The sequence below is a fragment of the Panthera pardus genome, unplaced genomic scaffold, assembly GCF_024362965.1.
Source record: "Panthera pardus isolate Hobbes unplaced genomic scaffold, ASM2436296v1 HiC_scaffold_6, whole genome shotgun sequence".
Lineage (NCBI taxonomy): Eukaryota > Metazoa > Chordata > Mammalia > Carnivora > Felidae > Panthera > Panthera pardus.
Window position 1 is genome coordinate 99,832,457 of NW_026526991.1, and position 12,878 is coordinate 99,845,334.

The window sequence follows — 12,878 nt, forward strand, 5'->3', positions numbered from 1 at the left end:
GTTCACAGTACAGCTTACTCTACCTAGGGCACCTTAGCACTAATTTTCAGGGTTTTTCTTGCTTCCCCAATACATATGTGCCTATACATACACACCGACACTCAATCACACCCATTCGCTTTGGCTCAGGCAGGAAATCCAGCCTCCCCTGACTCGGACATCATTGCCCCATCCTCATTCTGTCTTAATATCCAACTGTCCTGGGATTGCCCCAAATGCATGACCTCACAATCCAATGGGGGCTCCTTTTCTGGCCCAGCTCTACTCTCACAAGGACTTCCTGACTTTGACTCCATCAGATAGAGCAGGGAATGTGAGAACCACATTGTTTCTCTTCCTTCCCCAAATCCTATCCTCCTTGTGTTAAGCCTCACTCCTGGCAGGGTCCACACCCCTCCTACATCTTGTCATATAGAAGACAATCCAGTGACTGAAGAATTTCTGTTCATCAGAGTTCATTGGACAGAGATGGAAGGAAAGGGAAGGAGGGAAGGAAGGAAGGGAGGAAGGAAGGAAGGAAGGGAGGAAGGAAGGAAGGAAGGAAGGAAGGAAGGAAGGAAGGAAAGGAGGGAGAGAGGGAAGGTGTGAGGGAGGGAAGAAGGAAAGAGAAAGAGAGGGAGGGAAAGGGAGGGACAGGAAAGGGAAGGGAAGGCAAGGGAGAAGGGAGACAGGAACTCTGGTTGTGGGGGACATAAAGGTTACTTATAAAATTACATTCCTTCAATTTCTGGGGTAGATGGCTGCCTATGAAGTATGTCTCTGGGGACTCTGAAAACGAGCTCTTGCGCTTCCGTCTTCATCCCCACATATTCAATAATTTCTTTTTAACTTCAGACAAAGCCCAGGTTTGGAGCTTTGTCTCACAGTTAGAAGCTAAGTTGTAATTTGTAAATACTCTTAGGAGAGGTAATACACTGATTTAAAATCAGACAAAGGTAAAAATGACGGACATCAGATTCTTGTTTTGGAAGAAAGAAGAGAAAGTTTTCTACACACCTAAAAAGCAGTAGGTAGACAATAACAAGTAGTGGAAAAAGAAAAAAAAGAGGAGGCCAGATCTCCTATCCAATTCTGTGAAAGTTGGACATAATGGGATGAGAAGGGAGAGGCTGGAAGGTGAGGGACCACACTTATAAGTCTGGGCCACAGAATGCTCACTGAGAGAATAACTGATCACATGCCAAACTGCCTTTGGGGCAAGAGGAAAAGGGGCAGTTGCAGAGTGGGATGTCCAGAAATAATCTAGAGAATAAACTTCAAAGATGTGACTAAGTCTCTTCCCCAGAAATATCAATGAAAAACAAATTTTCTTTTATGCTGTCTTTGTCTTTCTTTGGTTTTGCCAGTCTGCCAGCTTCTAAATTATCTGTCCCCCTCTGTCTCCACTATTGTTTTTCCCTCTTTAATAATGATCAAGTCCAGGGGCACCTGGGTGGCTCAGTCGGTTAAGCAGCCGACTTCAGCTCAGGTCATGATCTCATGGTTTGTGAGTGCAAGCCCCACATCAGACTCTGTGCTGACAGCTGGGAGCCTGGAGCCTGCTTCAGATTCAGTGTCTCCCTCTCTGTCTGCCCCTCCCCTGCTCGCTCTCTCTCTCTCGCTCTCTCTCTCAAAAAATAAATTTAAAAAAAAATGATCAAGTCCAAAAAAACCTGACTGAGAAGCCCTGCTCCCAGTACCTTTTTCTGAGCCACCAGGAACCCCCTCCTCCTTCACCCCTAGTGAAGTACATATTGGGAACAAGTGTTTCACGTTGTCAGCCTCCACACAGCACTAATATGGCTAGCAGCCAGAGTAAAGAACCAGGGAGAGCTAGAGTTTGGAAGAGTCTAGTTTAAAGTCCCTCCCTAGACAGTCCAAATTCCCCTGACACCCAGGGGGAGGGCCCTTCTCTCCAGTGGGGCCAGATTTTATGCAAGACATTTAGTATGTCAAAGTTTCAGTCTTTGGCCTTGGAGTTGGGTCTTCTGGGTCTGATTTCAGCTCCACCCCTGGGTGATCCTGGTTAATGGAGCACTCCACCCCTTCTTCTCCCAAACTTTAGACCCTTGACCTACCAACCTACCTGCCTAAAGGCAAGAAAGATCAGTGCAGGACTCGGAGCTCTTGAGGACACAGCAGTCGGAGAAAAAGAAAGGGGAGAGACTGGCACTAAACTAAATGATTTCAGAACTACAACCTTTGCCCAGACCTACCCTTCACACAGGGTAACTGAGGGGTCCAGGAGCCTCGCCAACGCCAGTTCCCAAAGGGCTGTAGTTCCAGCCTGGCCGAAGAGCGCCATCTGGCGGCCAGCCCTCCCAACCTGGATTCTCTTTGGCCCCGCCGGAGTTCTCGAAGCCAGAGCTAGACAGGGGCAGAACTGTCACCTCCTCCTGTACGTCACTCCGAGGACCCCGCCCCTGCTTGGAACGCGCCTCCTCCCGACGGGACTGGCCCTAGCGCCTCCCCCGCAGAACGGCCGCCCTTCCTCCCTCTTGGGCTGAACGCCGCTCGGGTAGAAAAATCTGCTTAATGTTCCCCCCAGGATCCGCCCCACCCAGTCGCCCACAGGGAGCCCGCCCCTCCTCCCCATGGGAATCTGCCCCACGGTCTCTTCCTTCCCCTGAGGGAACGTGCCGCACCGCCCTCCCCCGCCCCGTCCCTCCCGAGGAAGGGGAGCCTCTGCTCCTCCCCCACACCCTCGCAGGGAGCCTTTTCCAGTCCACAGAGCCCAAATCCAGGTTAGCGATGAGGCCTCCCCTCCCCTGGTCCCCGGAAGACCCCGCGGCCGCAAGCTCCGCCGCCCGGGAAGCCGGCCCCAGCCCACTCCCCTCGCCCGCCAGTGGGCGGAGCTCCGCGAGCCCGGCCCCGGGGCGGGCTGTCCCATCGTGACGTCACTTCCGTCCGGGCCTGGCCGCGGTTCGGGCTCCGTGGGCCGAGGGGGGGTACGGAGGTGGCAGCCTTGGGAGGAGGCGGCGCGGGAGGCCGAGGAGCACCAGCCCGGACCAATCCCGCGTCCCGGGCCGCAACCCCCGATTCTGCAGCGCACCGAGAGGCGAGACCGGCCGGATGGGCCGCTGAGCCCGAATCGGGGACCGGTGAGGCTCGAGCAGAGCGGGCAGCCGGGGCCAGGGCGGGAGCGGGCCCGCGGGGCTGCAGGGTCTGGGATGCGGGGAGGGGAGAGGGCCAGGCCTACCGCTCCGGCTCGCCCGGCGGTGAGGCGCGGGCCGGGGGAGCGGCAGACAGGCGCGGTGGGGATAGTGAGGCCGGCCTGGGGGAGGCCTGGAGGCGGCTCGGGGTGAGAAGGGGGCCAAGTGGCTGGGGTCATTGCTGGGGCGAGGGCCAGCCCTCGGGATTCGCATCTGGAACAGTGGCGTCGGGGGAGGGGGCTATGCTTCTGGCCAGGGCTCTTGGAAGAGGATGGCTGTGAGTGGGGGGAGGCAGGAGACTGCGAGGCTTGGAAAAATTTTCCACGGCCCTCCTTGAGAGGTTTGAAGAGCTCTTCTCTCCCGTGAGGGTGGTGTCGACCACCACCTGGAGAAGGGTCTCACTGGAGTTTGGGGGGTTCAGTTACAGCATTTGGAAGGGACAGTGTCCTGAGTCCCTTCACTGAGCCAGGTGTGCAAAAAACCTGGCTACCTCCGAGTATCTGAGCCTCCACATCTTTACAGCGTGGAGCCCCCTGGAGCTAAAATCAGGATGTTCCGTTTTATGAGGGACGTGGAGCCCGAGGATCCTATGTTCCTGATGTGAGTATTCCCTCCCCCTTGTGTTCTAGGGCGCTCATCCTACTCCAATTCAGGTCTCTAAGTGATTCAGACAGACATCTGGGTTCCCATTGCTGGCATTGGCTGGAACCAGCTGGATACTCAACTCTAGCTCAGACATGGAGAGGAAATAGGCGTCTGTGCCACTGTTTCCCCATGACTTTTCTTTTTTGCTGGGGGAGGTGGGGAGTGGGTGTTGACTGTTTGGCCCTTCTGCCATCCACACTGTATACTCACTCCACAGGGACCCCTTTGCTATTCACCGTCAGCATATGAACCGAATGTTGTCAGGTGGCTTTGGATATAGCCCCTTCCTCAGCATCACAGATGGCAACATGCCAGGGACCAGGCCTGCCAGCCGTAGGATGCAGGTAATGGTGCTGCAACATACCTGAGACCCAAAGGAAGCCTGGAGGGTGGTTAATAAAGTCCTTGATCTTTCTTGCGCTTTAGCCAGCTTAGCAAGTGGAATCTTTTTTTAGGAGTGGGGGAAAGGATCTGCCAAAAGGGTTTTGTGATCCCCTTTTGAGAGGAGGATGGAAAAAAAGCTGGACCCATGGGCTTGGGATTGTAATGAATAGGATGTGGTCTCTAATTTGTTCTTTGTGTTTTCCTGCAGGCTGGGACTGTTTCCCCCTTTGGGATGCTGGGAATGGTGAGTCCTAACATCTTTGTGTCCTTCCATCTCAGACACACTCTAGGCCCTTAGATATTATTTACAAATGTGGCTCTCTGGAATAGCTTTATGGGTAACCCTAGAATCTTTTTAAAGTTGATTTATTTATTTTGAGAGAGAGAGAGGATGAATCCCAAGCAGGCTCCGTGCTGTCAGTGCAGAGCCCGACTCTGGGGTTCCATCTCACAAAGTGTGAGGTCATGACCTGAGCCGAAGTCAAGAGTTCTGTCACTTAACTGACTGAGCCACCCAGGCGCCCCTACAATCTTTTTATAGTGTTCACAAAGCTCTGGTCCTGTTGTGTGCTCTGAGTCCTGTGGGTTAAAGATGTTCACTTACTGACCCCTGCATTCTAGGAGCAATACCTATTAGGGAAATGTGATTGCCTAGCAAAGTTTGTCTTCCTGAGGATTGAGACGCAGTTGAAGGGCCAGCAAGAGATGGCTTTTTAGAGTTTTTTTTTTGTTTTTTACTATTTCATGCCCATCCCTTTTTTTGTAGGTTATAATTCGTTTACTTGGGTGTGCTTCTTTTTTTTTTTTTTTTTTTTTTTAACGTTTATTTATTTTTGAGACAGAGAGAGACAGAGCATGAACAGGGGAGGGGCAGAGAGAGAGACAGACACAGAATCTGAAACAGGCTCCAGGCTCTGTGCTGTCAGCACAGAGCCCGACGCGGGGCTCGAACTCACGGACCGCGAGATCGTGACCTGAGCCAAAGTCGGCCGCTTAACCGACTGAGCCACCCAGGCGCCCCAACTTGGGTGTGCTTCTTAAAGATAGGAGGAAATAAGGCAGTCAGGAGAAAGAAGATGGGATCAGAGCAGCCATAGAGACTGAGGAGGAAGGTAGCAGTATGTGGGAAGGGAAACAGAGAGGAACATTCCATGTACTGGCCATGCTAATGAAGAGACAGAGCTGTTGCTCTGTGTGAGGGAAGAGGAGAAAGGGAATGTGTAGCCATGTGTCTAGTGGGTGCCTAAACAAGATAATCTGAGCACTGACTTTGCTTTCCTGACTCTGTTTTCCATCTCTTTGCTGCAGTCAGGTGGCTTCATGGACATGTTTGGGATGATGAACGACATGATTGGGAACATGGTGAGGCTCTTGCGCCATACACTTTTGCAGTCTTGTTCTCAGTGATGGCTGGCGACACCTTCTTGAGTCCTCTGAGGCGGGGGCAGGCAAGAGTGCGCTAGGGAAAAGCTCAAGCCGGATAAAGTCATTGAACCCAGAGAGCATTGGGTTCTCTTATCTGTTCTCGTGGCCTAACTAGGAAGCAGCAGGAGTAGTCTTATTAAGCATACGATTAAGGCTCAGTCTCTAAAGGTCTTTCTTGTTTATTGTTGGACTCAGAGGAATTTGGGGGGTGCTGATGAGTCCTGATGTTTTCTCATTTCTCATGTTTTGTAAGAAAGATACAGACAGGAACAGGCAGCTGAAATGTGGGATCCCTTCGCCAGAGGGACCGTTCAGTCCTGCTGTGTGTTTTCCTCCACAGGAACACATGACAGCTGGAGGCAATTGCCAGACCTTTTCATCCTCCACTGTCATCTCCTACTCCAATACGGGTGATGGTGCCCCCAAGGTCTACCAGGAGACGTCAGAGATGCGCTCGGCACCAGGCGGGGTGAGTTGAAGGGCTTCTGATATCCCAGAGAAGGCAGGGTTGAATGACACGCACGGAAACCCTGGCTTCTTTTTTCGTGATTGGGTTGGGGGTGGTTTGTCTATCCCTGCTTGGTGTAGCCAGGCTTTGGAAGGGACAGCTGTGTGCTGTGTTCTGCTTCCTCCCAGATCCGGGAGACTCGCAGGACCGTACGGGACTCGGACAGTGGGCTAGAGCAGATGTCCATCGGGCATCACATCCGAGACCGGGCTCACATCCTTCAGCGCTCCCGAAACCACCGCACAGGGGACCAGGAGGAGCGGCAGGATTATATCAACCTGGATGAGAGTGAGCCTTCTTTTCTTCTCATCACCCTTCTGGCTTCCGGGCCGGTAGCCACTGGTCCCGTTCCTGCGAGCTAGGAGACCCCAACCAGCTTTCTCTCCTTACCTCTGTAGATATTTCTTGGCAAAGTTCTGGGTGGACCTCCTAGACCTCCTATTCTTTTTTTTTTTTTTTTTTTTAATTTTTTTAAACGTTTTTATTTTTGAGAGACAAAGACAGCATGAGTGGGGGAAGAGCAGAGAGAGAGGGAGACACAGAATCCGAAGCAGGCTCCAGGCTCCTAGCTGTCAGCACAGAGCCCAACGTGGGGCTCAAACCCACAAACTGTGAGATCATGACCCGAACCGAAGTCGGACACCTAACTGACTGAGCCATCCAGGTGCTCCAGGCCACCTATTCTGACCTCACTTGAGCCCTGTCCTGTCAGCTTTAGGGGCTAAGTCAAGCCCTGGCAGTCTCCTCGCCAAGGAGAGGCCAACTGTCGGGATCAGTTTTTTTCTTTCTCAAGTCAATAAGTATTTATTAAGTACTTATTGTGTGCATGGCACTGTGCTCCTTAATTTCATAATTACTCTGTTCCTGATTTCCTTCTTGAGTAGTCCTGCCTTAGGCCTGCTGGTGGCTTCCACATTGGAATCGCTGTTGGCTATTAGCTCGTGGAACCATATGGAACCCCAGACTACTAAGAAAAGAAATTGTTGGTGTCCCTCAACATGTCCCCACACATAGTTTCAGCCTTTGCTCTATTTGTTCATCTGAGAAGGCTGTGGCTCATGCTTGCCTCTGCTTCCAGAAGCCAGCCTGTATATTTAAATGTCACGTCTGGTCTCTGTGCTCTTCAGGTGAGGCTGCAGCATTTGATGATGAATGGCGGAGGGAGACATCCCGATTCCGGCAGCAGCGCCCTCTGGAATTTCGACGGCATGAGGCTTCAGGGGGTGGGGGACGAAGGGCTGAGGGGCCTCCCCGCCTGGCTATACAGGGACCTGAGGACTCCCCCTCCCGACAGTCCCGCCGCTATGACTGGTGAGGGCCCTAGGCCCTCAGCCTCTCTTGTAAGTATTGAGGGGGAGGAATTGTAAGGTGTCAAGCACGGAGGGGGGGTTGAGGCACATACCTGTGCACATTCCTTTGTCATGAGGCAGAAGGAGTCCAGGTGCCCAGCAATTACTGCCTTTGATGGTGTAAGTTTTAGTTGGTGTGAAGAGAAGAATGCTGCCACTGGAATGGGAGAGTAAACCCAACTCCTGGCCTTTACATTTTGTCTTTTGACTCGCTCTTCTCTCTTTCCCTTCCAGGTACAGGCTGAGAGGCTGAGAAATCATCCCCCAAATAACTTTTTCCTCTCCAGCTCCCACTCCCAATTTAATATTAAATTAACAGGCAAGCTGGCCCCCCACCTCTCCCTGAGGGTCTCAGGGAGAACCTTTCACTGCCCCCTTTACCTACTTTTTCCTTCTTTAATCCCCTACCATGATGAGTCCACTTCTCCTGTATCTGCTAACTTGATTTTTCATTTTGCTGCTCCATCTTTGAGCCTCCTCACCTTCCCCTTTCTACCCTCGCCATGCATCGAAGGGGCTTTTGGGGTGAGCTCTGGGTTTAGGGGCTTCCTCTATCCCTCAGCTGCCCTGGATCTTTGCCCACCTCCTCCTCAGATCCCCCACTGCAGAGGCCATAGCCCTTATCCAGGGCTGTGTGTGGAGGGAGAGGACTGGCTCCCAACCCTTTCTCCTTTCCCACTCCCTGCACATCACAGAAACCTTCCCTACACCCTTCTCTGCCTTTATTTTTTGATTTGTGCAACTTGTAACTAGGTGTTTATGGAATAAAGGAGAATGGAAAAAAGAGCAAGTAGGATTCTGGCTTTACTTTTGATCTTTTCCCTGTTCAAATTCAACCCTCCTGTCTTCTCGTCACCTTCTTGCCTTCCCTCTGTCTCCACGTGTGGCCTTCTTAACTTGAGTTCTAGCCTAGTACTTCGGTGGTAACAACAGTGGGACAGTCAGAGCCCAGAGCAGCAGCAGCGGAAGTCAGTTGGGCTAGGCTGATGGGTGAAGACAAGCAGTTTTACCCTTGGCTGCTGTCTCCCTTGCTTTTACTGTAACTTCACATGTCAGGGAGAATGTAAGGCATATCTCCTAGGTGCCTGAGGAATTTGGTGCCCCTTGTCCCTTGGGCATAGATTCTCCCCTGGACTGTGGGTGGGAATACGTGTGGTACCGAGCAGGAAGGCACAGGCCTTCGAGGGGGAGGCGCTTTGGAGTCAGCAATGTCCTTCCACCCTCAGTTGTTGAGAATTTGAGCCCAGGGAAGGAGACCAGAGAAGAAAACCAACCTGGAACCTGAGCAGTACTGGAAGGGCATGAAGTGCTCAAATTTCTCAAGACATTGACTCTTGGCTTGACCTGGCTCGGCCAAATGGGTCACTCTGTTCTTGGGAACTTACTTAATGATAGTAAATGCTGGTAAGGGTCTGGTGATGGTTTCTTTATAACAATCTTTGGTTCTTCTCAGTTTATGGTAAATCAAAGTCAAAGAAACAAAACAGCACAGGCACCTGGCTGGCTCAGTCAGCACAGCATGCGACTCTTAATCTCAGGGTTGTGAGTTTAAGCCCCATGTTGGGCGTAGAGCTTACTTAAAATAACACCACACACACACACAAAAACAACTCCAGGCTCTGGTTCCTCTTAGGGAAGGGAAGATCTTTCCCGTGTCCTCTGTGAACAAACAGATTCAAGAGGATCTGTCTAGTAGCTGAACGAGCAGAGGGAGGAAGTAGAGAGCAACGATCGTGCATTGACGTCCTATTCCAGGACACGTGCCAAATCTCATTACATAGGGCTGGTGAAGATCCATGATCAGGGTCAAGGGAACCAACCCTGTGGCCAAAAGAATCCAGGAATCTCAGAAGTCAAACAAGTACACGCTCCCCCCGCTATCCGAAAATAGAGCGTTTCTGTGAAAGCTTTCGGAAGCCGAAATGGCATAAAGTGAACCGATTACTATTAACTTCTATGGAGAAGTGTTTGAGCATTCCCAGACCCAAAAAATAACGTTGAATTTTCTGAAACCGTCTTGCTAAGGGACGCACAGAGCAAACGGATGCTCACAAACAGCTCAGAGCTAGGCCTGATGCAGAGAAGCTGAGTATAGCTCTGGGGGAAGGAGCGTGGTGACCGCCCTCTTGCCGCTCTGGGCATATGGCACCTCTACAACTTGCTGCAAAACCAAAAGCTTGCCGAAAGCTATTTTCACTTTGTCTGGCAAAAGCAAAAATCCCCTTTGTATTTCTTTGTGTTAGCCCAAACCGGTCTTCTGCACGTGTGAAGTGGCTTAATGTAAACTTGTCAAAGGTGAGGGGTGCCTGTATAGATAATTCATTTCCCGGGTGGCTGAGTGGCTGAATTGTAGATGATGGGACTCAAAGCGTCCACAGCCGTCAGTCCCAAGTGTCAATCTGTGCTCTGTCCAAACACATATATGTCCTTCTTCTGGGAGTGGGAACAGCTTTCGTGAGTCTCCCGTGGAGCCCACAGGACAAAGAACCCTAGACTTGTAAGGGATGCCCAGAGGCTGGGTCCTCGGCTCTGCCACCAGCCCAGCCATGTGGTCTTGGGCAAGTTATTCACTTCCCTGAAGTTTCCGGCAAGCTGTAAAATCTTAGGCTGCAGTTCATGGCCAACCTGGTCAATCTGGATTTCACAATGCCCACACTCACAGGTATGGTTCTGAGTGGGGGCTGGAGCAGGGCAAGGGTTACCCGGATTTCAATCTAGGTGAGTCAACCTAGTGTTTCACGAGCTCTCCCATATGGGAACTGGCTTTCAGACACATGGACTGATTTTCACCCCTACTTCCTGCACTTGGGTGAGGACCACCCTTCAACTCAGTGCTTCTTACTCCTAGAACCCGTGACTGGTTCTCAGCAGGGATCTTTTGTGGGGAGTTAGTGAGCAACATTCTCCTAGTGAGGTGCCCAAGAACCAGCCCCCTGGCACTTGTTGACCTGTCCGCCACTGCAGGGTGAGGGCCAGGGGGCAGAAATGGGAAAGGAACCCTCGGGAAGGAAGCCAACATTTTATTTCTGGTCAACTCTCCAACTGGGCCCAGCCTCATTCACAACAGCCATCCCCCCAGCCCTTGGCCCCAGCATCCGGAGGACATGGTTGGACGCATTATTTTCCTCATGGCTGATATTTGGCTGGAGGTTAAGCTATCTACAGGAGTGAAATTATGAATGCAGCCTGACATGAGTAAGACCTGGCTCCACCACTTAGCATGACCGGGAAGAATTCTTAATCTCTCATCAGTTTCCCACTTTGTAAAATGGGCCTTTCTAGGCGCTTGCTGATGGCAGTGGAGACATGGGTCCATCCTGCAGAACTGAAATCCGTGATGTAGTATGCAGAAAGCATTTGACACAGTGCACGGGTTACAAATGACTGATTTCTCCCTGATTCCTCTGTCTTGCTCTTTTGATGCTCTCTGGTGATCCTCATCTCTGTGCCCATCCTCAGGACTCCTAAAATACTCCCAGCCACAACGTGGAAATCATCATCCTGGCCTCCAGCCCTCTGTGGTGCCAGCTACCCAATTATTATCTTCTGCCCTTTCTAGGCCTCAGCTTTCCAGACCAACAAGTAGAAGCAAATGTTTTGGGCCACTCTGACCCAGGCCTACTTGCAGTTTGGGATGTTTTCCTTCCTATGGTAACAAAGGGCCTCGGGTCCTACTGACACCCTTTATCCAATGTCCCTTTCCTCCCTTCTTCTGCAATCCAATGCCCAAGTCACAAACCGGTCACCCAGAGGACCAGGAGTTGATCCACAACAATAACCCAGTATTCAGGTCTCCCAACCCACATACTCCAAGTCCACTTAAATACTCCACATACCTGCCCTGCCCCGATGCTCCCAGTCCTGAGCATGGGGCCTCCCAACAGCTGACGGAGCAGCAAGGGTCAAGGTTTCCTTCTCCCAGTCCATTCCAGTTGGGATAGGGATTAAAAAAAAAAAAAAAGTCGTCTTTATTTCTCTCCTTAGACATTACTGGGGTCTTCAGATTAGAGGGGTGGGATCCAGGTGGGGCTGCACTGGAAGCTGGGGAGGTGAAGACAGGGACAGTTAGGCACAGGAGGTGCTAAAAGGTAAGAAAAAAACAGGGGACTGGGGACATGGGGAGGGAAGGCCTTGGGTATCAGTTCCCCCAAGCAGCCTCCCAGCTAGCCTCCATCCCTGAGGAGAGCCTGTGGGGGGCACAGAGCTGGCATGGCGTGAGGGACGTACATGGAGGGGCCTGGGATGCAGAAGGCCGGCAGAGCTGCTTTGGAGGGTGGGCAGGGAGCGCTGGCAGCTTTGAGCCTTCCCATCCTCAATGTCCACCCTTAAATGGGAGCTCTAGGGAGACAAGGACAAGCAGGTGGTGCTTCTCCCTCTGGGCTCAGCCCTCCCTGTCTGCACCCCCCTCCCCACCCCCACGCTCTGCTCTGACTGTCCCTGGGATAAGTTAGCACTCCAAGTTCCTTGGCCCTTGTCTGCTCTTTAGGATTTTTTTTCTTCCCTGAAGACATTATCTTTGGCATAGGAATAGGGTGCTGCCCCCAGTTCCCCTCGGCATCCCTCCCACCCTCTTCATCTGCTGTCACCTGCCACCCGGAGGGCTTGCAGGTTCTGGAGAATTACCTCCAAGATGTAAGTGTTCGCCAGCCAAGCGGCCAACCGAGTGTCCGCAGCTAGGACATTTGGACACATGGAGCTGGAAGATAGGAGAGGGGGGCATGGGATAGGGCCCTAGAGGTGGACTTGAGTCTCTAAAAAGGGGGGAGCAGAAATACCTTAGGAAAGGTCAAGCTCACTGAGGTGGGAAATGGTTTGATGGAGAGATTCTTGGAAAACTGCTGGTGACTTTAGTGAAGATATCCTGGGTTTGTGTGTGTCGGGTGTGAAATTCCCAACTGACAGGCAACATGGCAGGGAAGGGCAGAAGCAGGTTCCCAATTCACATAGACCTTAAGTAAGCAAACCCCAGTTTGCTATATGCTATAAATAACATGCTATATGCTAAATATATGCTATGAATAACGATACGCTATAAATAACACTTTTAGTGTTAGAGACCTTGCGGCTCACCTTCTCTGGATGTTACCAAGTGTGGTAGCAGATGGGCATCACCACCCCAGACCTCCTGAAGCGGAATCTTGAGGTTGGAGAAGATTCCACACAGCTTAGCAACAATTACAGATGTCATTCAAACCCCAGCTCCTATGTCACTGCTTAAGAAACAGAGGTGACTGTTGACCACGCAGTTAGCTAGCTAGCAGCATTGCAAGAGCCAGGGCTCAAAATCCGGATTGACACAAAGGATACTAATGGGTTGTACAGAATGTGTCACCATGGGGTTCCTTTAAATAGTTCCTTGGTAATTTTTAAAAACTTTTGTGTTAGGGGCACCTGTGTGGCTCAGTCGGTTAAGCATCAGACTTTGGCTCATGTGGC

General features: G+C 51.6%; 1 protein-coding gene and 1 long non-coding RNA gene across 2 annotated transcripts; one reads left to right on the forward strand and one right to left on the reverse strand.

Annotated features, from left to right (window-relative positions):
* Positions 1 to 2,574: 2,574 nt before the first annotated feature.
* On the forward strand, positions 2,575 to 8,228 carry MLF2 (myeloid leukemia factor 2). Its single transcript, XM_053894761.1, has 9 exons — positions 2,575 to 3,080; positions 3,654 to 3,731; positions 3,994 to 4,120; positions 4,369 to 4,404; positions 5,469 to 5,522; positions 5,926 to 6,054; positions 6,222 to 6,381; positions 7,221 to 7,433; positions 7,677 to 8,228. The coding sequence occupies exons 2-8, from the start codon at positions 3,682 to 3,684 to the stop codon at positions 7,406 to 7,408; spliced, it is 744 nt and encodes a 247-aa protein (XP_053750736.1). The 5' UTR covers positions 2,575 to 3,080; positions 3,654 to 3,681; the 3' UTR covers positions 7,409 to 7,433; positions 7,677 to 8,228.
* Positions 7,432 to 12,635, reverse strand: LOC128774917 (uncharacterized). The gene is made up of 4 exons (XR_008419418.1): positions 12,513 to 12,635; positions 12,066 to 12,138; positions 11,279 to 11,483; positions 7,432 to 7,599 (listed from the first exon to the last, which is right to left on the reverse strand). It is a non-coding gene; the product is annotated as an uncharacterized LOC128774917 (long non-coding RNA).
* Positions 12,636 to 12,878: the final 243 nt, after the last annotated feature.

Bases quoted from the DNA above. Each gene is read 5' to 3' on its own strand.
- MLF2 (XM_053894761.1), top strand. From the start codon at position 3,682: ATGTTCCGTTTTATGAGGGACGTGGAGCCCGAGGATCCTATGTTCCTG. The intron at 5,523-5,925 runs GTGAGGCTCTTG...TTTCCTCCACAG, and splicing joins ACGACATGATTGGGAACATG to GAACACATGACAGCTGGAGG. The intron at 6,382-7,220 runs GTGAGCCTTCTT...TGTGCTCTTCAG, and splicing joins TTATATCAACCTGGATGAGA to GTGAGGCTGCAGCATTTGAT.